Consider the following 21,349-nt stretch of genomic DNA (forward strand, 5'->3'; position numbering starts at 1 on the left):
GTAAACGCGACTCCTCTATCGCTTATGAGACGAAGTGGGTGGCCAAAGACAGCTGACCATTCCTGCAACTTTTTCACGACCTCGTCGCTTCCAGTGCTTTTGGTTGGGAATAACCACACAAACTTGGTGAATGCATCCACGGCTGCAAAGATAAACCTATACTGCTTAGAAGTCGCATCCATCGGTCCGAGATGATCAACATGAAGAGTATGTAGTGGCTTATCTCCCTTGTCAATACAGAACAGCTGACCTTCTTTCTTTCCAACCTTCTTGTTTATCAGAATACATTTCACGCAGTTGTTGATGATTTGGCCTACTTTTTTCTCCATATGCGGGATCCAAAAATGTTGCTGCAAGGAATGCATAGTTTTCTGCAGGGCAAAATGCCCAATATCATGTGCTTCCTTTATTATTTCGTTCTCCATTGATTTAGGGACGACTATGACCTCATTACCATCCACTACTTTGAAAAGTAATCCTCCCTTTAATTGGAAGTCCTTGTAGGGCTGCGACTTGAGAACTTCGAGAACTGCTGAGATATAGTTATCTTTCTGCTGAGCTGCCTTTATTTGAACTGAGATCTCCGACGCTACTACAAAAACATCCATCGGATAGCGACTCAGACTGTCGACGTGTTTCATTTTATCTCCAGCACGATGCTCAACTTGGAATGTGAAATCTTCAAGATACAGAATCCATTCAGCTACTTCCCTGGGTACATCCTTCTTCTTCACCGTCTGAGAAAACGCTGAGCAATCGGTGAGCAACTTGAACTCGACTCCCAGTAAGTAATGGCGAAACTTCTTGACCGACAGATACGCAGCTTTAACTTCTAAAATATAACTGTGGCGCTTTGAATCTGCTGCTGAAGTTTTCTTGCTCCAATATGCAACTGGATGAAGTTCGCCTCCGAATCTCTGCATTAATATGCCACCAAATCCATTCATAGAAGCATCAGTATGTAGTTCGGTTGGTGCTTCTCTGTTATACAACTGCAGGACAGGTTCATTCGACAGTATATCCTTCAGCTGGTTCATTGCGCTCATTTGCTCGGCTTCGAATATAAACTCGGTGTCCTTCTTTAACAAATTTGTTAGCGGTCGGGCTATTACTGCATACCCTCGTACAAATTTCCGGAAGAATCCTGTCAATCCTAAGAACGATTGGACATCTTTAATGTTTTTGGGTCGAGCAATCTTCTGAACAGCCTGTGTTTTTTCCTTTCCTGGCCAGATTTTGCCGTCCTCCACTGTGTGACCCAAAAAGCTGATCCTCTTTTCCAAGAAGGAACACTTTTTCCACTTAATGCGCAATCCATATTTAGCTGCCTCCTCCAGGACTTTCTTTAGCTTGACTATGCACTCCTCATTTGTTTGAGCGAATATGATTATATCGTCGACGTAGATCTGCATGACATCTTCTTGTATCAGGTTTTGAAAAATGGCATTGACAAAACGGTTAAACACGGCAGGTGAGTTGCAAAATCCAAACGGTGCTTTACAGAACTCAAATAAACCGTCTTTGGTGATAAACGCAGTGTAGCGACGACTAGACTCCTCGATCGGTACATGTAAGAAGCTGTTCTCGAGATCCATGACAGTGAATACTTTCGCAGATTGCAGCTTTTCTAGCACTTCATCAATTAAGGGTACAGGGAAACTGTCTCTGAGTACCATCCGGTTCAGCTGACGAAAATCAATACAAATTCGGTTTGTTCCGTCCTTCTTCTTCACAATGACAACTCGACTTGCGAAATTTGACGATGACTTCCGTACTACTTCATTCTTAAGCCAATCGTCCACTTGATCTCTAACGGCGGTCGCTTCCACAGCTGAATATCGGCTTGGTTGGTGACGAAATGGTTTTATTTGTTCGTCCGGTACGATCTTCATCTGAACAGGGCACTCGATAGGAGATTCAGCTGGCTTGTAACTGTCGACCAACGGCTGAATTATCGGCTTGAACTGTTCGGAAACGCATATGTTATTCTCGGTCTCGACAATATTGTAAATACTTAGCTCATTATGTCCAGCGCTGTCTGGTCGCGCTGACACCTTGGTGAAAGTGAATCCCTCTTCGTCCAACGTGACCCGGAACTTAGAAGCGAAGTCAAAACCAAGCAGTGCGTCATCTTCAATATTTTTATCCGGAACCACAAAAAATTTTTGTTCCACCTCAGCTCCATCGACGCTCACAGCTCCCGTAAATGTACCCAGCGGCATGGTTTTAACATTTCCTAGGCCTCGCAGTACAGTGAAACATTTTTCCAATTTCACGTCGGTCAGTTTCCTATAAACTGAGTTGCAAACGATTGACACATCCGCTCCAGTGTCCACCAGACAATTTATTTCAATTCCGTTCACGTTAATCGCCTTATGTCGTTTTGAAGACTGAACCACCTGCACAGATCTGGATATTTGTGGACATTCTCTTGCAATATGTCCTACGCCTTCACATTTAAAGCACTTGGTATCCATCTTGCAATCCTTCCTTAGGTGCTCCGCTGACCCGCAATTAAAGCAACGAGTATTTCGGTGACTGGCACTGGATATGTTTTTCTTGCCACCACTGTACGACTTGGCTTGATTGGACATGCACTTGCGTTGATATATCTCGAATTTCTCTTTCAGTTCGTGAAATTCTTTACAGCTGTACAGGTTAAATTTGAATTCACTTGGTATATCTAACCCGTCCACAATGTATCCAATAAGAGACTCTTCATCAATCGTTCCTTGTGCTGCTATATTTTTCATTATCAAAATATACTCTTGGAAGCTCTCATCTTTCTTTTTCTTTCGATCTCCCAGTTGGGCATGTAAATCGGCACTTCTCATTGTACGCCTAAACTCTCCTATTAATACGTTTTTCAGCTGCTCAAACGTATTAACAACTTCCGAATCCAAGAACAGTTTTGCCAACTTTGAAATCTTTCCACGTGCTTGTACGTATTTCTGTTGTTCGCTCAGGCCATATGCCTCGGCATTTTGCTCAAAGTTATTGAACCACTTCTCCACAGGAATAGTCTCTCCGTCATAGTCCGGAACCACATTCGCAAAATTTTCAGCTGAAATTGTGGTTCTATTCCGCTCCCTGTCAGTGGCTTCGTCTGCTTGAATTTTCAGCGTTAGAAGCTGAATTATTTGTTGAAGACTCTCGTTATTCATCTCTTCCTGAGTTTGTATTTCCAGTTCACTTCTGTTTTTCTTTTGATTTTCTCCTTTTCCAACTTCCCTTCCGTTGCGCGTTTGCGATCGTGTTAAAGCATGCGTTCTCTCTTGCTCTCGCTCGTCGTCGCTCATGCTTAAGTACACGCTCTCTTCTGATGACGTACTGACGCTTTGAATTTCACCCCGGATTGCAAATAGCTTATGTATCCAACTGATTTGACCGGATCGGGCCTCAAATGTAAGGCTTTAGACCGGGACGAGCCCCCAAATGTAAGGCATTAAAGCCAGTTTATTAATAGAATCATGCTGGATGTGTAACAAAAGCTTGCGGGATGACAATTAACTGAGATGGCGCCTCCTCGGCTCTGCTGGCGATGGCTGCAACTTGAAGACTCAACGACTCGACGACTTGACCCTCCGACACACCAACTTATATGCTCGGACTTGATCCCTCGACGACTACTTTCAACTTGACAACTGGACTCTAACTTTTTACGATCTTATGGTAATTTTCTGCTCTTCGTATGCCTTGCACTCGCTATATTTTCTCGACGCTAGTGATGTTACTTCCTTAAAAACTCTCGTAATGCTATCCCTTAGTGGGCACGTTGATAGCTATCGATAGCCAACTCTACTTTACATATATTTCTGTGCAGGGGAGCCTGCCTCTGCTTTTCAGCCAAACGGAAGTCCTGGCAAACTTTAAAATTTATGCAAATTCCTAATAAAGACATCTCTCGAGAACTCCGCCTGCGTCTCCGGCTGGCCGACGTGTTCAAATATTTCCGTTCGAGTACAAAATACAAATATATTCTGTCTGTGTTTGCCGGCGTGGGCGTGGGCGTCGGAGTGGGCGTGGCTTCTTGTAATTCGGAAATTAGAAATTTGACCTCATGCTGGAAACTTTTTATTTATCTTGCAGTTTGCGAAGGGAAGCGTTCGGCTTTGAGCTGCCAAGAAGCCAGCACGGTCATCTCATCGCTGGCCTTTAAGATAACGATAAAGTTTTTGATGAATTTCTGCCTTCCGAACCGTGATTTGCTCCCCCAATCTTTAGGTTTCCCTTTTGCGAAATCGAACTGCGCTCATTACAGTTGCGGGATAAAAGGACCTGCTCGTTTTGGTCACTTACACTAGTGACCCGGCACACTTGTGCCAATTGGCCAACTTCCGACTTCGGTGGGTGGTGGGTGGTGGGGGTTCCAAATTGATTTCCCCCAGCGGCTGTACGACTTCTCATTTGGACAATTGGGGCCTCGACACCGCACTAAAGCGGGCTGCCAGGAAACTTTGGCAATTACCCCCGGTCCGGCAGTTTACTTTTCATTTATGAAGCATAAACCACAGCGGCGGCGAAGTTGGCGACGCTGGCCGGCAACTTTTTTTTTTCTTTTATGATTATTATAAGTAAAACGCCCAGCTAGCGAACGAATCCGTCGGGCATTTTGTCCAGGCTTTGACTTTTGTTTTGGGCTGTGGGCTTTGGCTTCTGGGGGCTTGTTGCCAGGTCTTATTAAATATTCACACGCGCCGCGCATTTAACAAAACGAAACAAAATGCGCTGGGACCTCGGACCAAAAAAAAAAAAAAAGAATATAATGCCAAAACCAGGCAACACCAAGCCGGGCAACAATGCGCCGCAAAACGAAAAAAAAACAAACCCAGAAAAACAAAGCCAAAAAAAAGGGCAAACAACGCCAGGCACGCATAAAAGTTTTGACAGCCGGAGAGGGGACATCTTGATCCTTGGGAGCCGCACGACCGAATCCCGGCGACTTTGTGCGTTAAGCGTTTTGACATGTTGGCTAGCAGATCGACTCCGGCTCCGGGTTCGGGTCCGGGTCCCAAGTATAAGCCATAAGAAATAAAGTTCTTTAAGCCGGTCCCATACCAACCCAGCTCCTCTCTCCCTCCACCCATTCTCGTCTCAGAACCTCCAACATCCTGCGAAGATAATCAGCTGGCGATGTGGTTTGAGTTTTTGGGGGAGTATCGGCGATAATGATGTCAGCGATAGCTATCACAAAGGTGCCAAACGATTGTTCAATGGCACTGAAATGCGTAGCCATCGATACGGTTGTCAACAGGCGTGGTGATTGGAGTGGTATCGCTTTTCTATTCCTGACTGAGGTTAACATGTAAATGTGTTGTGTTTGTTCTATTTAAAGGTGCCCAAGAGCATGCAATAAGCGGGCTTACTCCGAATTCGAATTATTATAAATATTATTGCCTACTTCTAGACACCTACCTAAATATCATATTTAACTGATGCTACACGACACTTTCGAGAGCATTTGATGAAAGACATGACCAGCTCATTAGCGAATCAGAGAACCCTTTAACCCAATCAAGGCCAGAGTCATTAGAATGATTTTGTAATTATTAAAATTTAAATTGGCCATCGGCTGGTAGATGAGCAGAGCAGATTGCTGATAGACAGACCGGCTGACTGAATCCTTCGCTTCGCGGTTCAAGCAAGCGGCAAATCCGAAAATCAAATACTTTGGCGTAATTTTTGATAAGCCGCCGCAGGGCCTCCTTTTGTGGGCGGAAGAGGAGGTGGAGAAGGACACAGAGGAGGAGCAGCTCCTCCCAGGAGACGGACTAACATTTTGACTCGAAACTTTGCGATTAAACAGAAGTTAATTAAGCCAAGTTTTTGATGCTGTCGTTGCCACGGGAGAGGAGGTGGATTGCGGGTCGTGAGTCGTGGGTGGTAAGTGGTTGTGGGTGGCTAGTGACTTTGCCTTTTCATGCCGAAAAATAGCAACTTAAATATTTGAATGCCCCGACTTTTTGCCTCACTCTCCATCTCTCTCAACTGGCTCTTCGAGGCGACACTTACAGACAGCGAAAAAGAGTTCGGCCAAAGTGGCATTTGCATAAATTCATTTTTTTTGCCATTCAGTTATGAATTTTTTATAGAGTAGCAAGTTGTGAGTTGCGAATTGTGAGCCTCCTCCACACGCGCCTGCCAATAATCAGAGAATGTGTGACAGGGAAATTGTCGCACAAAAAAAAAAGTAAAGGGGGAAAAGGCGAAATAAAAGCTGCAGAATTGGGAAAATGGGAAAAAGGCAATTCCAAGTTAACTGGCAAATGGAAAATTTGCATTTTAATACTTACGAGATTTCGCCGAATGGTGTGAATGCTTCGCGCAATTGCTGAGTTTCAATTTCTGAGCTCAAGTCGCCGACAAAGATGTGGAATTGTTCTGCAAAAAAAGAGTGGGAGAGTGTGTCAAGTTGAGTATCGGGTTTTTTACGCAGATTTTCACAGATTTTCACTGGGACTTTTTGGTAAAAGGGTTGATGCCGCTGGCGCATCGTGAATCGCACAAAATATGCACCAGATAAAAACGCAAATCAAAAGAGAAACTCAAGTCATGCGCTTTTATTTCGCAATTTATTGCCAACGCTGACGCTTCACTTTAATGCATATTCATAAAAAAAAAAGAACGTACGCAAAAATCTCTAAGAAGCAGAACTTTCTCATGTATAATTTTATGCTGCATAAGCAGAGATAAGTTAATTGAAATCACAAAGGAGCCGCGCAGATTGATGGGTTCAAATGGCTGGGCGAAAATGATGACAAAAGTTGCCGAGTTGCCACGGCCACCCACACTGTATTAGTTTTTCAGATGCGTCGCGGAAAACTTTTTGCCCACTGTGTGTATCTCTTATGCTGCCACGCCCACTCGCCCCACCCCCGAAGAACGTACCCATTAATACTAATTAACCCATTCATCTAAGTAAACTTTCCACGCTCGAATCTTCTGGCCCCATCATCAGGCCAAACATCGTGTACACATGCACAAACTCAAAGCCATTCGCTGTCATGCAGGCTGCACAAACACAAGTGCAGTGGGTGGTGCTACCACCCACCACCCAACAACCACCTATCCGCCAGCCAACCACCCATCACTGCAGAGAGCTTAAGGATCTAGCAGACAAGAAACTTTGCGCATTGAACAACTTTTTACGATCTCTTATAGAATATATTTATTTCAAAGCAAACTGCATGGATTAATTCAAGGAATAAATATGCCAAAAGATATTAAATATCTCACATCCTTATAAAGATATTCCATAAATTTATTGAGCATTTCTTTTGCTATCAAATGTAGAAGAAGATAGTTTAGAGTGTACGCTTATACAATAAGAAGCTCACATGCAAAGCAAACACACGCACACTAGCACGAATCGCAATCATTTATTATTATTTTTGTGTGCTTTGTCTCTTTGGCACAGAAAAAAGTCGCGAATGCGAAGGAAAGTAGGCGAATGGCAAATCCAAAGGCAGAGTGGGTTGACTACTGGGTGGCTTAGCAAGTCCTGGTGGTTCTGGTGGTGCTCGCTGTCGTTGTCCTTCGTGCGCTCTTGTGTCAGCTCAGTTTGGTTGAGCCCAGCTCAGCGCTGAGCTCCGAAACTTGCAGCCAAGACTTGGCGAAAGGCGACGCACGTGGGGTGGTAATGGGTTAAGGGCCAATGCAACGGTGGCATTTTTTTCGGGGGTCAGCCCAACAACGCCCCTTCCCATTTGTACAAATACAAAACACACACACACACACTGTGAATTCTTACCCTAAATAATTAGCACTATTCAGCTGGGGCCCACTGATGACTACGACTGCGACTGCGACGACGACGACAACATTCGAGGCTGACAACGCCGCTGGGCGTGGCCCACCCATCACCCAACGCCCACCGCCCACCGCCCAACGCCCAACGCCCAACGGCCTTGTCTGCTGCACGTGCAGAAATTAACATTTCCGGTAATTTTGCGAAAATGAAAAGCAAAGCGAAAAATTAACGGCAACGTCGTCGACGCGGCGGCCGCAGCGAAGGCAAAATGCGAAATGCGGAAAGCTTTTGTGTTAAATAAATATTAAAAGGAATTTCCCAGAGCCAGCGGAACTGATGGTGAAAACGTTAAGGCGCGGTTTACTGGGCGGCCTGAATAAGTTGATTCGTTCTGACTGCGGCCTGTTGGCCTTTTAAAAACACAAACCAAACGAGTAAATCTCTGCGTGTTCACGTGTACAAATATAGCAAGCAGGGAACACTGAGAGAAATTACTAAAATTATGTTTATTCAGTAGTCGTTGGAAGAGGGCAAACTTCAAACATTTTAAAGTAACTCTTAATCCTGAATGAGTTGTTTCTAGAAGCCATCAAATCATACAGATTTTCCTCGCAGTGCTTGCGTTTGTGTGTGCGTGGCCACTTTTTATTTAATTGCGAATTGCGTATACGCCACCGTTAATGAGCCCATTGTAATCGCAGTGGCGGCACCGAGCGCGGCTTAGTACATTGAGGCGACTTGACTCGGCTCGAGTAGTTGGGGTTATTGTAAATCAATCGTGGCCCTTTTGCACACGGCTGGCTCAAAAGGTGAAATGCTTTCGCCTGGTTGGCCAAAAAGGCGCAAAAACTCTGGCACGCAACTTGCCAAGTGTATGTAACGTAACGTAACGTAACGTAGCACTCGCCCGTATCCGTGAGATACGTTTGCCGTGTGCTGTGTGTGTGTGTGTGTGCATGTGTGTGAGACAGACAAACGTGGCAGCCACTAATTGTAGTCAAAGGGCCGCTTTAAATTTGCACTGAGCCGCGGGCTCGATTGGCAGTTCTTGGCCCCCCACTGCCACTGCCACGCCCCCAAGCTGTCAGCCGCCTTCGGTGTCAGCATGTCAGGTGCGATGGCAGCTTTTCATTTCTTTGCTCGACTCGTTTGCTGATTAAAACGGTGCGTATGTAATGAGTTAATTAAGTTTTTGCCATCGTTACAGTCGCCCACTGTCGTTGCCGTTGTCGTTGTCGTTGTCTTTGCCGTTGTCTTTCACACACGTGCCCATAAATTAATCATAAATCCTTGCTAGCTGCACGGCAGTTACAAGTGTTTTGTATATTTGCCGAGGACGCACCTGTCCCCTTCCGTTCACCTGACTGCCCTGCCTCACTTCACCTATCAACCTCCGTGAGTTTCTGGGCGATAGCGTTAACATCGTCGTCAGCCAGGTGATTCAGCTGGCGGGTACTGGGAGTCGCCTTTGGACTAAGTGTGTCAGCAGTGCCTCCTGCCACACCTCCTTTTTGCCATTTGATTAAAGACGGAAGCTACTCAGGGCGTATACCAGCGTCCATGTGTGTGTGCGCCATTGGAACACTGATAAAAAACTCGTTCGCAGTTTCATTAGCTTCATTAGCGTTTAACTTCTTTGCCCAGAAAGCCGATGTATGAAAGTCTTAATTTATTGTATGATTTGGTGAATAGATTTTATATTTATTTCTCCCAGTGCATAACTATCCACTTTTACTTGACTTGGCTGCTTGGGCTGCTCCTGTTTTGTTGGCTTTAGTTGTTGTAAATTTTATGTTATCCGCTTTCATTGTTTGTATGCCTTTATTTATGTTACCCACTGCCTGCCGCCGCCTTGCTTTACTGATTTGCCGTTGTTATTTATGCGTTTGTGCTAAACCTTATTTCCTGTTTGTCTTACATAAGCTGCAGCGCTTAATTACACGCAACCCCATCGAGGACACGATTCCGGCCTCAACCAGGATGTGGTTGGCTGCCTTGCTGGATGGCTGGCTGGCTGGCTGGCTGGTTGATCAGCCCCCAGGGAGCGAGGAGTTTCTGCCCACGGCCTTGCCAAGATGTATGTGTCCCAGTCGCATCGATCCGTGGGCTCCACCATAATGTTTTATTGACCGGCCCGGCAATCTCATTTCGCAATTCACTTTGTAAGCGACCACGCGGCGTATGCGTAATGGCAATTATGAACTGGCCCAAAACTAAGTGGGCAGTGCATTAAAGCTAAAAGCGTTTAGCCGGCGGTCAAAAAACCACCAGCTGACCGACTGCGCACTGATATCATCCCGCTGTGACAGTGAAAGCCCCAAACAAGCAAAACAATTTGACGCCAACAACCGCAAAACGTGCTGGCCGCCCCAGCATCCATTCACATTTACATTCACATTCACATTGAGATACATATGAACCCAACCCGGATGCCCGCATACCTGGATACCCTGGATAACCGCCCACAACTTAACCCAAAAATTGATGAATATGTAAGCAAATACGGGGCCCAAACACGCAGCGGGTTCCCTCTGTCATGTAGTATACATATACATATATAAAAAAAGGATCAAAGTCCTGAGGCGCGTTAATTTTCCCAGACGTCAGCAGGAAAAGTTAGGGCTGCCCTTCCCCTACCCAATTCCCATTCCCATCCTTCGTCCTGTGAATATGAAGGCAGAGGCCCACAAATTATATTGAAATGTTAATAATCCAGTTGCTTAGACGTGCTGTGCCAGCCCGGGATGTCCGAAAAGGACAACTCAACTGTGAAAGGATATTTACATGGAGATTTGTATGCCGCTGACTTATGACTTTGATCAAGGCCGTCCCCTAAAACCCAATCAATGGGCTCGGCTCCCTGCCGCATTTATGTGCTCTCGAGAGTCACTTATGCCCACAATTTGGCACTGCGGTTATCTTGGGGCTGCCCAAGTTCTGCTAAGTATACATCTATACATACATATACATTTGTATGGGATGGCTCAGCAAATCTTTAAATTAAATTTGCTTGGGGGGCAAATCAGGGCGCATTATAAAGTATAATGTGCTTTTAATTTCATTCATTTGCATGAAATGGCGAGCAAAGAAAGCAGGCAGTGGGCTCTGGCCAACTGCTAAGTGGAACTAAAAAATCTAATTAGCGTTGGCCACTGCACGAGTCGACTTAAAGCAAACTTTGCGCTTTAATTTCATCTTGATTACGTCCTCGACGTTGCAGCTGCAAGCGCCTGTTTGTGCAGCAAACTTGCAACACGAAAGCCAACTCCCAACTCGAAAGCCAATCAACTTGACTCGCTAATGAAACGCTAGTCACTTTAAGGATTGCGAACTTCCAGCCCGCTGTCTCTTTTGACGCCATTAGACTTGCGTTGCCGCCTTGCCGATGATAATGCTGATTTTTAATGCTGATTACCACAAGCTGCCAGGCCGCAATCCTTTGCCACCATTTTGTGCCCATTCTCGCCACGAATCTTTGATAACCGAGCTCTCGGAGTCAGCATCATTTCCGCAAGTGTGCGTGGCATTTAAGTTGCCACTTAAATGAGTCCCAGTCGCTTGTATTGTGTAAGTGCACGGAGCAAAATAAAGGAGTTACATATTCAACACAATCATGAAATTTCAGAAATGAAACGAGCTTTTCTAACAAAGTTGAATAACTTATTTCCTATATAAACGGAGAGTAGGAGTTGTTTAAAAGTTATAAAGGTATAAGCTTCGAGTATTTTTTTCTCTGCATAATTCAGGTAGCAACATCATTGCTTTGGAAAAAAGGAGAGTGGGTGGCTTGGGTGGTGCTGCCTCATCAAGTTGTCGCGTCGCGCAGATCAAATGAAAATTTCATTGTGTTGTGACTCGCTTTTCCTGTGTCTTTGTGTCTGTGTTTTCGCGGGTGTTCTGAGTAAAATTTGCGCGGAAATTCGCCACCTTTTCATGTTTTTCGTGACTGGCTTTGCAAACTTTTGGGAGCAGTGCACTACCGTTGTATTGTTGTTTGTGTTGCCACCGGCGGCGGCGGCGTTGGCGTCTTCTGCGCTCGTCTAACGTGTAAAACAATGACTCATTAAGACTCATCTAAATTCTAATGAGATTCAGTAACTATTAAAAACAAAACATGACAGAAGCAAAGGCAAACGCAAATGCGGCAAAAGGGTTGCTGCCCCCGGGGCCAAAAAAACCCAGTTCCACCCCACTCAACCACCGGAATCATCAGCAACCCCAGCAATTGCCGACTCTCTTATCAGAGGACCTCCAACTCAAGTCCTTTTTAGTGCTGACTGTGCGGAGTGCTTGACTTTAAGTGCCGACCGAAACTTAAATCATTTGTATGCGACTCAAGCGCCCGGCCTTTAAGCAAATGTCAATAATTTGATTTAAATGTGGCAGGCTCCCACATTCCGTTTGCAGATCGCGTGCAAAATTCGCATTTAAATGCCAGTAGCCTACTGCCTACAACGGGTACTTTTTCGATTTTCCAACTTCATGGGGTTTGACAATCGTGTGAAGCTCACAATGCAGCAGCAGCAGCAGTAGTAGCACTTGGAAAACCCGTAGACGACAACGAATTTGCGTAGCCAGGAATCGAAAAAAGGCTGGACAGGCCAAGAAATGCAGCAAGGTTGAGTTCGGGAGTCCAAAGTCCGAAGTCCGGAGTCCTGAGTGCCGAGTGCCAAGAACATGTTGCCTTATAACTTGGCAATCTCTACACACAGAGCCACTGCGAAATGGAAATTGCGTGTGTTCCGGCCTAGAAACAACAAAAGCAGCGTTGGCCGAAACAAAACAAACTTGGCTTAAAGAAGCCAGGCGGTACACTGGCAGAAAATTTGACCACTTGCTGAACAGCTAAAGGTTACCAGCTTATTGGTTTATATTTTATAGAAATGTTGTAAACCTCAGTAGGTAACTATGATTAATATCACTTTAAAATAGGTAGAGTATGTATTGATGCATCATTTCTCTATTAATTTAACCATAATGAGCAAGTTGCAACGAGATATTTACCTTTTAATTCCATGAGCAAGTTGCAACGAGGTATTTCTGTTTTAATTCCATCATAATGAGCAAGTTTCTCTTTTATTTCCACCATTATGAGCAACTTTCAACGAGTTATAATTACCCAAATCATGTATGTTTGGTATTATTGATTTCAAAATTCCATCTACTCTTGTTATAAATATTCGAAATAATTTTCTATCCGTGCTGTTTCGAAGCCCGTGTGTTTGCATTTGGGTCCGGGTTAGTTATAACCCACGCACACAAACGCACAGCATGGCTATAGACAACATGACCGCCCCCCGCCCCCTGCCGCACAACCCCCGGTGAACATTTAACGCTGCTGTAAGCGTTTGTCAAAGGGGGTGGAACGGGTTGGGCTGGGGGATGGAAACACAAACCAAACCAAACCAAACCAGCACCCGGAAAATGTATCTGTCGTCGTTGGTAGCACATGTTAGAGGTAAACGCGTCGCAGGTGCGGCAAGGGAGAGGAGGGGGTCCCCCGCCAATCTGCATATTTGTCGGGCGCCACGAAAATGTAAAGCAAGTAAAAACCTGGGTCAAATTGCGGTTACCGTTTTTATTTTCCGCCGTTACCGGTATTTCGTCTCTTTTCCGCTTTCATTACACTTGGCCAGTTCCAATTTTTATTTGTGCTGTGGGCGGCTTGTATATAGGAGTAAACAGTAGGTGTTGATATATCCACACTTACGGGGCATTTCCCTTTATTTCGTAGTGTCACTCGTTAGTCCGTTGGCCCGAATCGCTGTCGTGGTTATAGTATCGTAATAGTGGCAGTGATACTCCTTTTTTTTTTCCTTTTTTTTGGCCCAACTCCCCAACATGACTTGTACATATGGGTTAGGCTGGGATGGGATGGTATGGGGTTCACTGGGCGTTGGAGTGTTAATTGTAAAGTGTATGCGGCTCCTTTTTATGGAAAATCCGGGCAAGTGACTTCATTTAGTCTCGCACGTTTGCAGTTAATTAATCTGGCCAAAAAGACACAGAAAGGTGTTCGAATGGGTGCCGAATGAGATCATTTCTAGGGGCGGCTTTATAAGTAAATTAATGTATGTATAAAAGCCACCAACTTGAATTTCATTAAAAAGATACAAACAGATGTATGTACTATTTATTTAATAATTCCCTAAATTCAGACTAAAATCCCAGCTCTGCTGAGGCATTTACCATGTTAAAAAACAATAAATGCATCACAGGCGAAAAAACGCACAAGACGACGAGCTGGAAATTCAAAAATCGTCGCTGAATGAAATGTTGAAATTGCACAACCCGCGTCTAGCATTTGGCTAACACATACATGGAAAATCGGCCGGCAAGCTGACCGACACCCCTTCCCCTTCCCCACCCCCTTTTCCCTGCTCCACAACCTGCACACTCTTACAAACCTTGTTACCTTTTTTTTTTTAGAAAGCTGCGCAGCTGCTGCACTTTATTTCAGTCACTTGCTTTCCATTTTTTTCCGAAACTCTCGCTCTTTTTTTGTTGGCCACGAGTGGCTTGTTTTTGCCATGTTCCCCCACTTTTTTCACTGTGCACATGTGCCACTGTGTGTGTGTGTGTGTTGGTGTGTGCTTGGCCGCTTTCTGTTTTCTGTGAAGCCCGCTTTTGTGTGCAAGTGCGGTCATTTAATTTCGATTTGTGTTTTAGATTGTTTTGCGTTGCATTTGTTGATTTTTGCCATTTAAATAGAAATTTTTATTTTCTACACGTTCCCATGGCCGTGGCCCCCAGTTTTGGATTTCAGTTTGGATGCCCGGCTGCAGTCGTCGCCAGTTGGCCCGTTTTTTTCCTGCCTGTGTTGTTTTGGCCCGACGTTTTCCATCTTATTTTTTATTTTTTTTTTGTGAGCGCTCTCTTTTTTTTTTTTTCTTTTTTATTAACGCATGTCCATGGGGCATTGCCAACGCGAGGCAGCGCCGGGCAAATTGGATTTCTTTTTTCGGACATTTGAAACTGACGAACGACGACCGGGGACCACGGATGTGCGGCATCAGCAGGGACCTAACTCAAAATATATGCAGCTACCATGCTGTCGCAGCCAACTAACCACCCAACCACCCGACTGGCCAGCACCACCCAGCCTGCACCACCGTTTCTATTAGCTACGCCCATTCATAAGAGCGGAAATTTAATCTATGCCACAGTCGCGTTCATTTGCCCACTTCTTTTTTCGATCTCGCTCTGTTTCGCTTTTGTCAATTTAAAGCTGCCGGCAAATGCTATCAACTCGCAATGTTCGTTAAATATTTAAATTGGCGCAGAACTAATGAAATAAAACCAATGCGCGAGCGATGTCAGAGCGATTCCCAAGTGGCTTCAGTTGGTTAAATTTGTGCCGGCTGCTTGGTTCGTTGGTTGACTGGATTTGGATTCGTATTCGGTTTCGTTTGGCTTGGTTTGGAGGTCTTTAATGTCCCTGGGGTTGTCAGTGGGTTAAGGGGTGGAATTTAAACATATCCCAGTTGGTGGGAGTGGGTCATGTTGGTTGGCTAATAAGGGGGATTACTGTAACGCAGCGGTGAGGATTTCAAAATGAACAAGTTAGACAGCTTTCAAATCGAACAAATTATAAATAAATAATCTGTATTGAATGTGAAATTTACCGTTTTTGGGCTATTTATGTGCTAAGTAAGTATCAGCATTTAAACCATATAATTATTATTCGCTTTTCTTTCTATCTTACATGATCTCTTTAAGTGCTTAATGCCCAAATTAGTGCAGACCTTTTGCAGTGTAGGCTGGGGGTGCTCAAAGCACGGCATTCAGCTCACGTAGCATCTTGCTTTAAATGCTTAAATAGAAGCAAAGCCGGCCGAAAATCAACAATAACAAACGAGCCACAATCCGGCAGGCACATCGCACTCTCGCACACGCAGGCCAAAAATTGGCATAAATAAGTAAAAGCGGCAACAGCGCCAAAGTCAACTTAGACGTCGCCATATTGCGCATACGACGCGTGTGCCCGTGTGTACCCGTGTGTGTGAGTGTGAGTCTGAGTGTGGGTGAGTTTGAGGGCAGTGCCACGTGTGTGTGTGTGTGTCCTGTTTGTGTATTTACTCAACTGCTGTACCCAAAGCGCACTTGAGTGTGTATCATCATCAACATCAGCTGCTCTTCAGCCACCCAAACCAAGCCAAACCCAACCCAGTGAAACCAAGCCAAAGCGACGACCAGCAGGAGCAGCAAAAACCCGGAGCAAGTTGAAGTTGCCGACTCCGGCGGCAGCACTAAAGATACAATGCTGCAGATACAGCCAGAAGAGTCGTGCCCCACAGGACATTCCCCCCCATCCCCCTTGCATTCTGTGGCCACTACACTGACAGTATCTTTGGATGCTTAACAACATTACAAGCTGACTTATGGAAAAAGGGGATGCGTTCGGGAAAGGGGAAGTTGCCTGCAATTTGACTTGACTTTTACGTATCGTCAAGTACTTTTCTGGTTTTGCCCACTCGGGGGACATTTGTCAGTCGAGAGACGAATTTAATTTCTGCCATTTTCCGAGCGATGTCTGCGCTCAGATATGAATTGCAATGAAAGTCATACTCGACATGTATGTATGACGAGACGAGATATCCATATTCCGGATTCCAGTGGCTCGTCGTGGTCCGGTCTAGTCCGGTCTAGTCTGGCCAAAAACGGCAAAACTCGTTTTTAATATGCAGCCTGCAGTGGGCGCGCACACACACGCATACAGAGCGTATGCGTAATATTATTACAACTGCAGCAGTAGCTTCAAATGAAACTATTTTCTGGCCCTCTTTTTGTGGGCGTATGGCACACACTGAATTCATTTCGCATTTAAATTGCTGTTCAGAGAGCAATTAGCCGAAATTATTGCTGCTACGTGTGCATCGTCACTTGGCATGCCCAAATTAGTGGAGTCCGGGCCACCATGGCGAATGCTTAATATGCGAGGCTAAGGGGAAAAATGGGGGAGGAAAAAAAAACAACAAAAAAAAACAGAAAACTGCTGATTTGCGGTTTGGCAATGCCCAAACGATGCGAGTTCCGCAACCACAACGAGATTCCCAATAATTTACCAATAGCCCAGCCGAAAGGAAAAAAGCCGGAAAGACGGCAGAATTATGCCAAAACAAATCAAGCAAATGAAAATATCACAGCCACAAAATCAGGGCAAGACACACGCAGCGCTGCACAGTGGGTGGTATTGGGTTGATGGGTGGTGAATGGTGAATGGTGGGTGTTGGGTGTTGGTGGTGCCACAAATGCTGTGCTTAATAGGCATCAGCTGGGTATTAAGTTGTTGTTTTTTGTCATCGTCTTCGCCGCTTCTTGGCAGCATGACAACCTTTTTTTTATGCCATTCCATTAGGACGAGGAGCTCGGGGGAAAGAGAGGAAGTAAGTCCCGAAGTCCTGAATCTCAGTCGTTTTGACAGGCGTTTGCCCTTGCCTGTGAATTCAACAAACAATTTGCGGAATGCCATTAGGTGACGCCTATTGCTGAAATTATCTCTGGCTTTCTTGCTTTTTCTCTTTTGTGAAGCGAAATTTCAATCACCTCATCTTTTGTTAAACTCCAGACCTGGGCAAATAGGCAATAACAAGTTGACGGCACACGGGCGCACAAAGGAAGCCCACGAAAAGTATTGCCTACTTTTGTGGGCGCGCAATGTTAATGGGTTTTATTGTGAGCAAAAAAAAAAAGAGGTAATAGAAAGAAATAAAATCCGAAATAAAATCCGCAATCTCTCCCTTTAAAATCATCATATACCCATAAGCCTTTGATTGTTTTCAAATCATTTAGGCTGTTTCTTATTCAACACTCTCGCCAAAATTGCATTAAAACTTTGACCTCACAGGGCGGGTAAAAATAGGAGCGCAAAGCTAAAAGAAAAAATTAAAAATTAATAGCAACTGTCGAGTGCCAATGGAAACCACAATGCAGCGCACAACTAGAAACACAACATAAAAAAAAAAATACAAAATAAAAAGAACAACAAAAATGCACAACAAAAACTAACCGACTAACAAAGTGTAAAAAACTATTGAGTGCTGGCGTCCCAACACTTCACTTTTGCCCTTCCCCAAGCCTCGATTTCTGCAACTAACAAAAATTTCTAATTTAAAAGTTTTACGCCCAACCGCCGACGAGGAGCAACGAGCGGGCCAAAAACAAAAAGTGGGCGGCAAATGAAGGCAGCCGAAGCTGGAAAATAGAAAATAGAAAATAGCAACAAAGACACAGACATAGACGGCAAATAAAAACGCAACAAACACAGGCACACACAAACACACACACACACACACACACGAGCGCAGATAATGCAATTCCCGCCCAGGAAGAAAGTGGCTAGCTGCAATTTTGTTGCTGCCGACTTCGTCCTGCTTTCGTCCTGGCTATGTCCTCGTCATCGTCATAGCTTCGTCCTCGTAGGCGTTGTGTTGTTCTTGCCCACATCGTTAGCAATGCTCATCGGCAACATTTCGTCAGCTTCCGCTAGTGGGCGTCTGGGTGGTTTGAGTGCTGCTCGGTGGTTCTCGGTGGCTCCTGGTGGGGCGGTGGGTCAGCGGAACAGCCAGTGAGTTTGCGGCGGTTGGAGGAGCGCGTCATGCGCGTTGGCCATCCTGCGTGGGCTGCAATCGCAATCGCAGGGGCAAAAGCAATGGCAAAGGCACTCGCTCCTCCTCCATCTTGCCAGCCACTATTTTTATATGCTGGCCCAGTCTTTGTGGCACTCGCCCCCGGGGTTTTTTCAGCCGGATTCGGTGGTGCCACGGTGCCAGTGGTGGTAGTGGTGGCAGTGGTGGTAGCGGTGATAGTGCTGGTAATGGTGGTGGTTTGGGACGAGCGTTTGTCATTGTGCATTACTTTTAGCATGCATCGCGGCGCGTTCTCTGATGCAACAATGTTGCACGCCCATTGTTGTAATTTGTTTGTTGCTGCCCGGTTCGTTGGCTTACACTTGGAAAAAGCTAAGCAAACGTCTGCCAATTAAAGTTTCCCGATTATCATAAGAATAATAAAACCAAAGCAAACTTGGCAGTGTTTAAAAACACTGTTAAAATATATCAGTGCTTGAGTAAACTGCGCAAGTAATTTCTTAACGTTGCTGCACTTTGCTTTCAGTGATTGCTCAAGGTTTTTCACTTCAAGAAATTTTACGATGATTTTCATTTTCATATTCGAATCGTGTGCTCGTGTGCGGGTTGGGAATAGCTTGCAAATCGAATTATATCTGCTGCCACAATGTAGACAACGGACAAGGCCGCTTTACAATGCCTGCAACCTCGTCCTGCATCTCGTCCTGCAGCCTCGTCCTGCAGCCTCGTCCTGCATCTCATCCCACATCTCGTCCTGCATCTCGTCCTTTTTCACCCTTCGCCCTTCGGCCTTTGCTGCCCTTTGACCGCCACTTTGTTGTGTGTGGCTTGCGGTCCTTCTTTTAAGCTGGTGCTCCGAAATTACCTTACTCTCCGAAATTGGCTGCCGAAAAAGCCATACTTTTATGACCCTGTGTGTCTGAGGCTTCATATTTCATTTTTATATGTGCTTTTTAATATGTGTGTTTGTCGTGCATAAGGCTGACATTTTGACACACTAATAAACATAATTTGCCCATAAAATACACTTTATTGCGCGCGCCCTGTATCAGCCATCAGTTTGGATTCAAGGATTCAAGGATTCATGGCGTTTGTGCAGCTCCAGTGAGCTAATGCCGATGAGCGACAGTTAATGACAGGATATGCGGAGATATGCGGGGGAGATAGCGTCAGACGAGACAGGTATAAAACCCAAATTAGGCGCTCCTGGGTTCACTGACCAACCTTTCGACCAACGTCACTTGCCCGCGTCTCGACTTGCATAATTAATTGCCGGCTTAATAGGAAAGTTCTCTCTCTCTTGCACTGCTGGAAATCACATTTTCCCATTTTGAAATATTTATTAGCAACAGCTTACAAGCGCCATCCTATTTTCCAACGTTAAGTAATTTCGTTATTTGCCAAACATGCGACGGGGTCGGCCCACAAATCCCGACGACGAGCCACGCCTTTTGATGCCATTATCTCATTCGGCAGGCTTGTCATCTCGTTAAGGATGCCTATTATAAATTATTTTTTGCCAGCCGTGGCTTTTCCTTGCCATCCTTATCGCCTTTATCACTCGCAGTGGGCCCGCACCTAAATGCCGAGCATGTTGCTCCTGTTCCGGGCCATGTGTTGGTTATGGCGCAAACACGATGTGTGTGCGCCCGACTATATGACTATATAATTTTTTGATTTAACGCAGAAGCTGCTCTGGCAATTTTTCAAAAAAAAAAGAAACACCCTCATACTTTTATTTTTGTTGCCCCTGCTGTAAAAGTTGAAAGTTGTGCTGGTGCTTTGCCGCATTTCCCGCTCCGCATGTGTGACATTGATGCCTGCGCGCGTTGTGTGTGCTGTTTTATTGTTATCATTAAAGCGTGCCACATCCCATCTTGTTTGACATGTTGTCTTTGTCTTGGCCCTGGGCCTCCAATTCCGCCAATGATGCGGGCTGGCTCCTCGAGGCGGCCTCAACAAGTTTGACATGGCACTGAGGTGGGGATGAGATCCCTCGGATGCGAGATCCCATTATGATTAAAAATTGCTCTGCCAGGGCTTATCTTTTGCGGCTGGCTGCGATCATTAATGAAGCAGAAAGTGATTGCCCAGGGCCATGATTAATTGGTGGCTAAAATACGGAGCAGTGATGATGAAGAAGGAGCAGGGGACGAAGAAGTATAATCAAAAGAAAGCTTCATGCTTTTCGGGTGCTAACTGCATTCCATTCATCAACGCTTGCCAACCGCAACGAGCAGCTGCTGCTTTGGGGCCAGGGGAAAAGCGGGGAAAAGCAGGAAAGCGGCAGCAGATGCATTGGAAATTCAAATAAAATTTACCACAGTTTCTCGTAACTTTGTCAACGATGCGCAACATGACGCTGATGTCTGCCAGACATCTTGAGTGAGGGGAAAAAGGGGCGGAAAAGTCCTGGTGGGGTGGCGGGTTTGAGGGAAAGTGGAAAAAGACCAAGACCTGCCAGCGAATTGCAATTTGCAATTTTATGGCAGCGCTGCTCTGGAAACAGTGGCAGTACGACACTGGGAAAAGTGTCCTTTTATGTCAATTATGCAAATGCCATTAAACGAACTAAATGTATTCCCTTAACATCAAATATGTGCAATTTATAATTAAAGCCATACATCTGAATGCATCATGTTACCAAGAAACGAAACTGCGTAGCAGTAAATATTCGGACAGTTATAAATATGAAATGAAACATGCTTATAATTATATTAATGTTAAAGTGTTGGCCCCTTTTTCTGCCAGTGCACCAGAAGCCGCCGCAGTACAAAACAAACCAATTTAAATTTTCAGCGAAGTCGGTGGATCGGCGGTCGGTGTTAGTTTGGATGCAAAAACACAGTTAACGGGAATGAAGATGGGGAAAAGCGTGGAAAATCAGGAAAAGCGGGAAAGGCGGGACAGACGGAGCTGGCGAAAAGCGCAACAAAGCGTAGCTGACAAAATCAAACCGACAGGGCCAGCAAAACAAAACGCTGCAAAAAGAACGAGCTGAAATATTCGC

The 21,349-nt window shown here is 45.1% G+C and overlaps 1 protein-coding gene across 5 annotated transcripts in view; it reads right to left on the reverse strand.

Moving 5' to 3' along the window:
- LOC6538190 (polyadenylate-binding protein RBP45) overlaps positions 1 to 21,349 on the reverse strand; it is an 82,803-nt gene that overhangs the window by 14,328 nt on the left and 47,126 nt on the right. For all 5 annotated transcript variants that reach the window (XM_039376823.2, XM_039376826.2, XM_039376825.2 and 2 more), the window contains one exon: positions 6,294 to 6,381. In XM_039376823.2, the coding sequence (XP_039232757.1) occupies positions 6,294 to 6,381 (88 nt within the window). The remainder of the gene's footprint in view (positions 1 to 6,293; positions 6,382 to 21,349) is intronic.

This window comes from Drosophila yakuba, chromosome 3R (assembly GCF_016746365.2).
Source record: "Drosophila yakuba strain Tai18E2 chromosome 3R, Prin_Dyak_Tai18E2_2.1, whole genome shotgun sequence".
NCBI classification, from domain to species: Eukaryota; Metazoa; Arthropoda; class Insecta; order Diptera; family Drosophilidae; genus Drosophila; species Drosophila yakuba.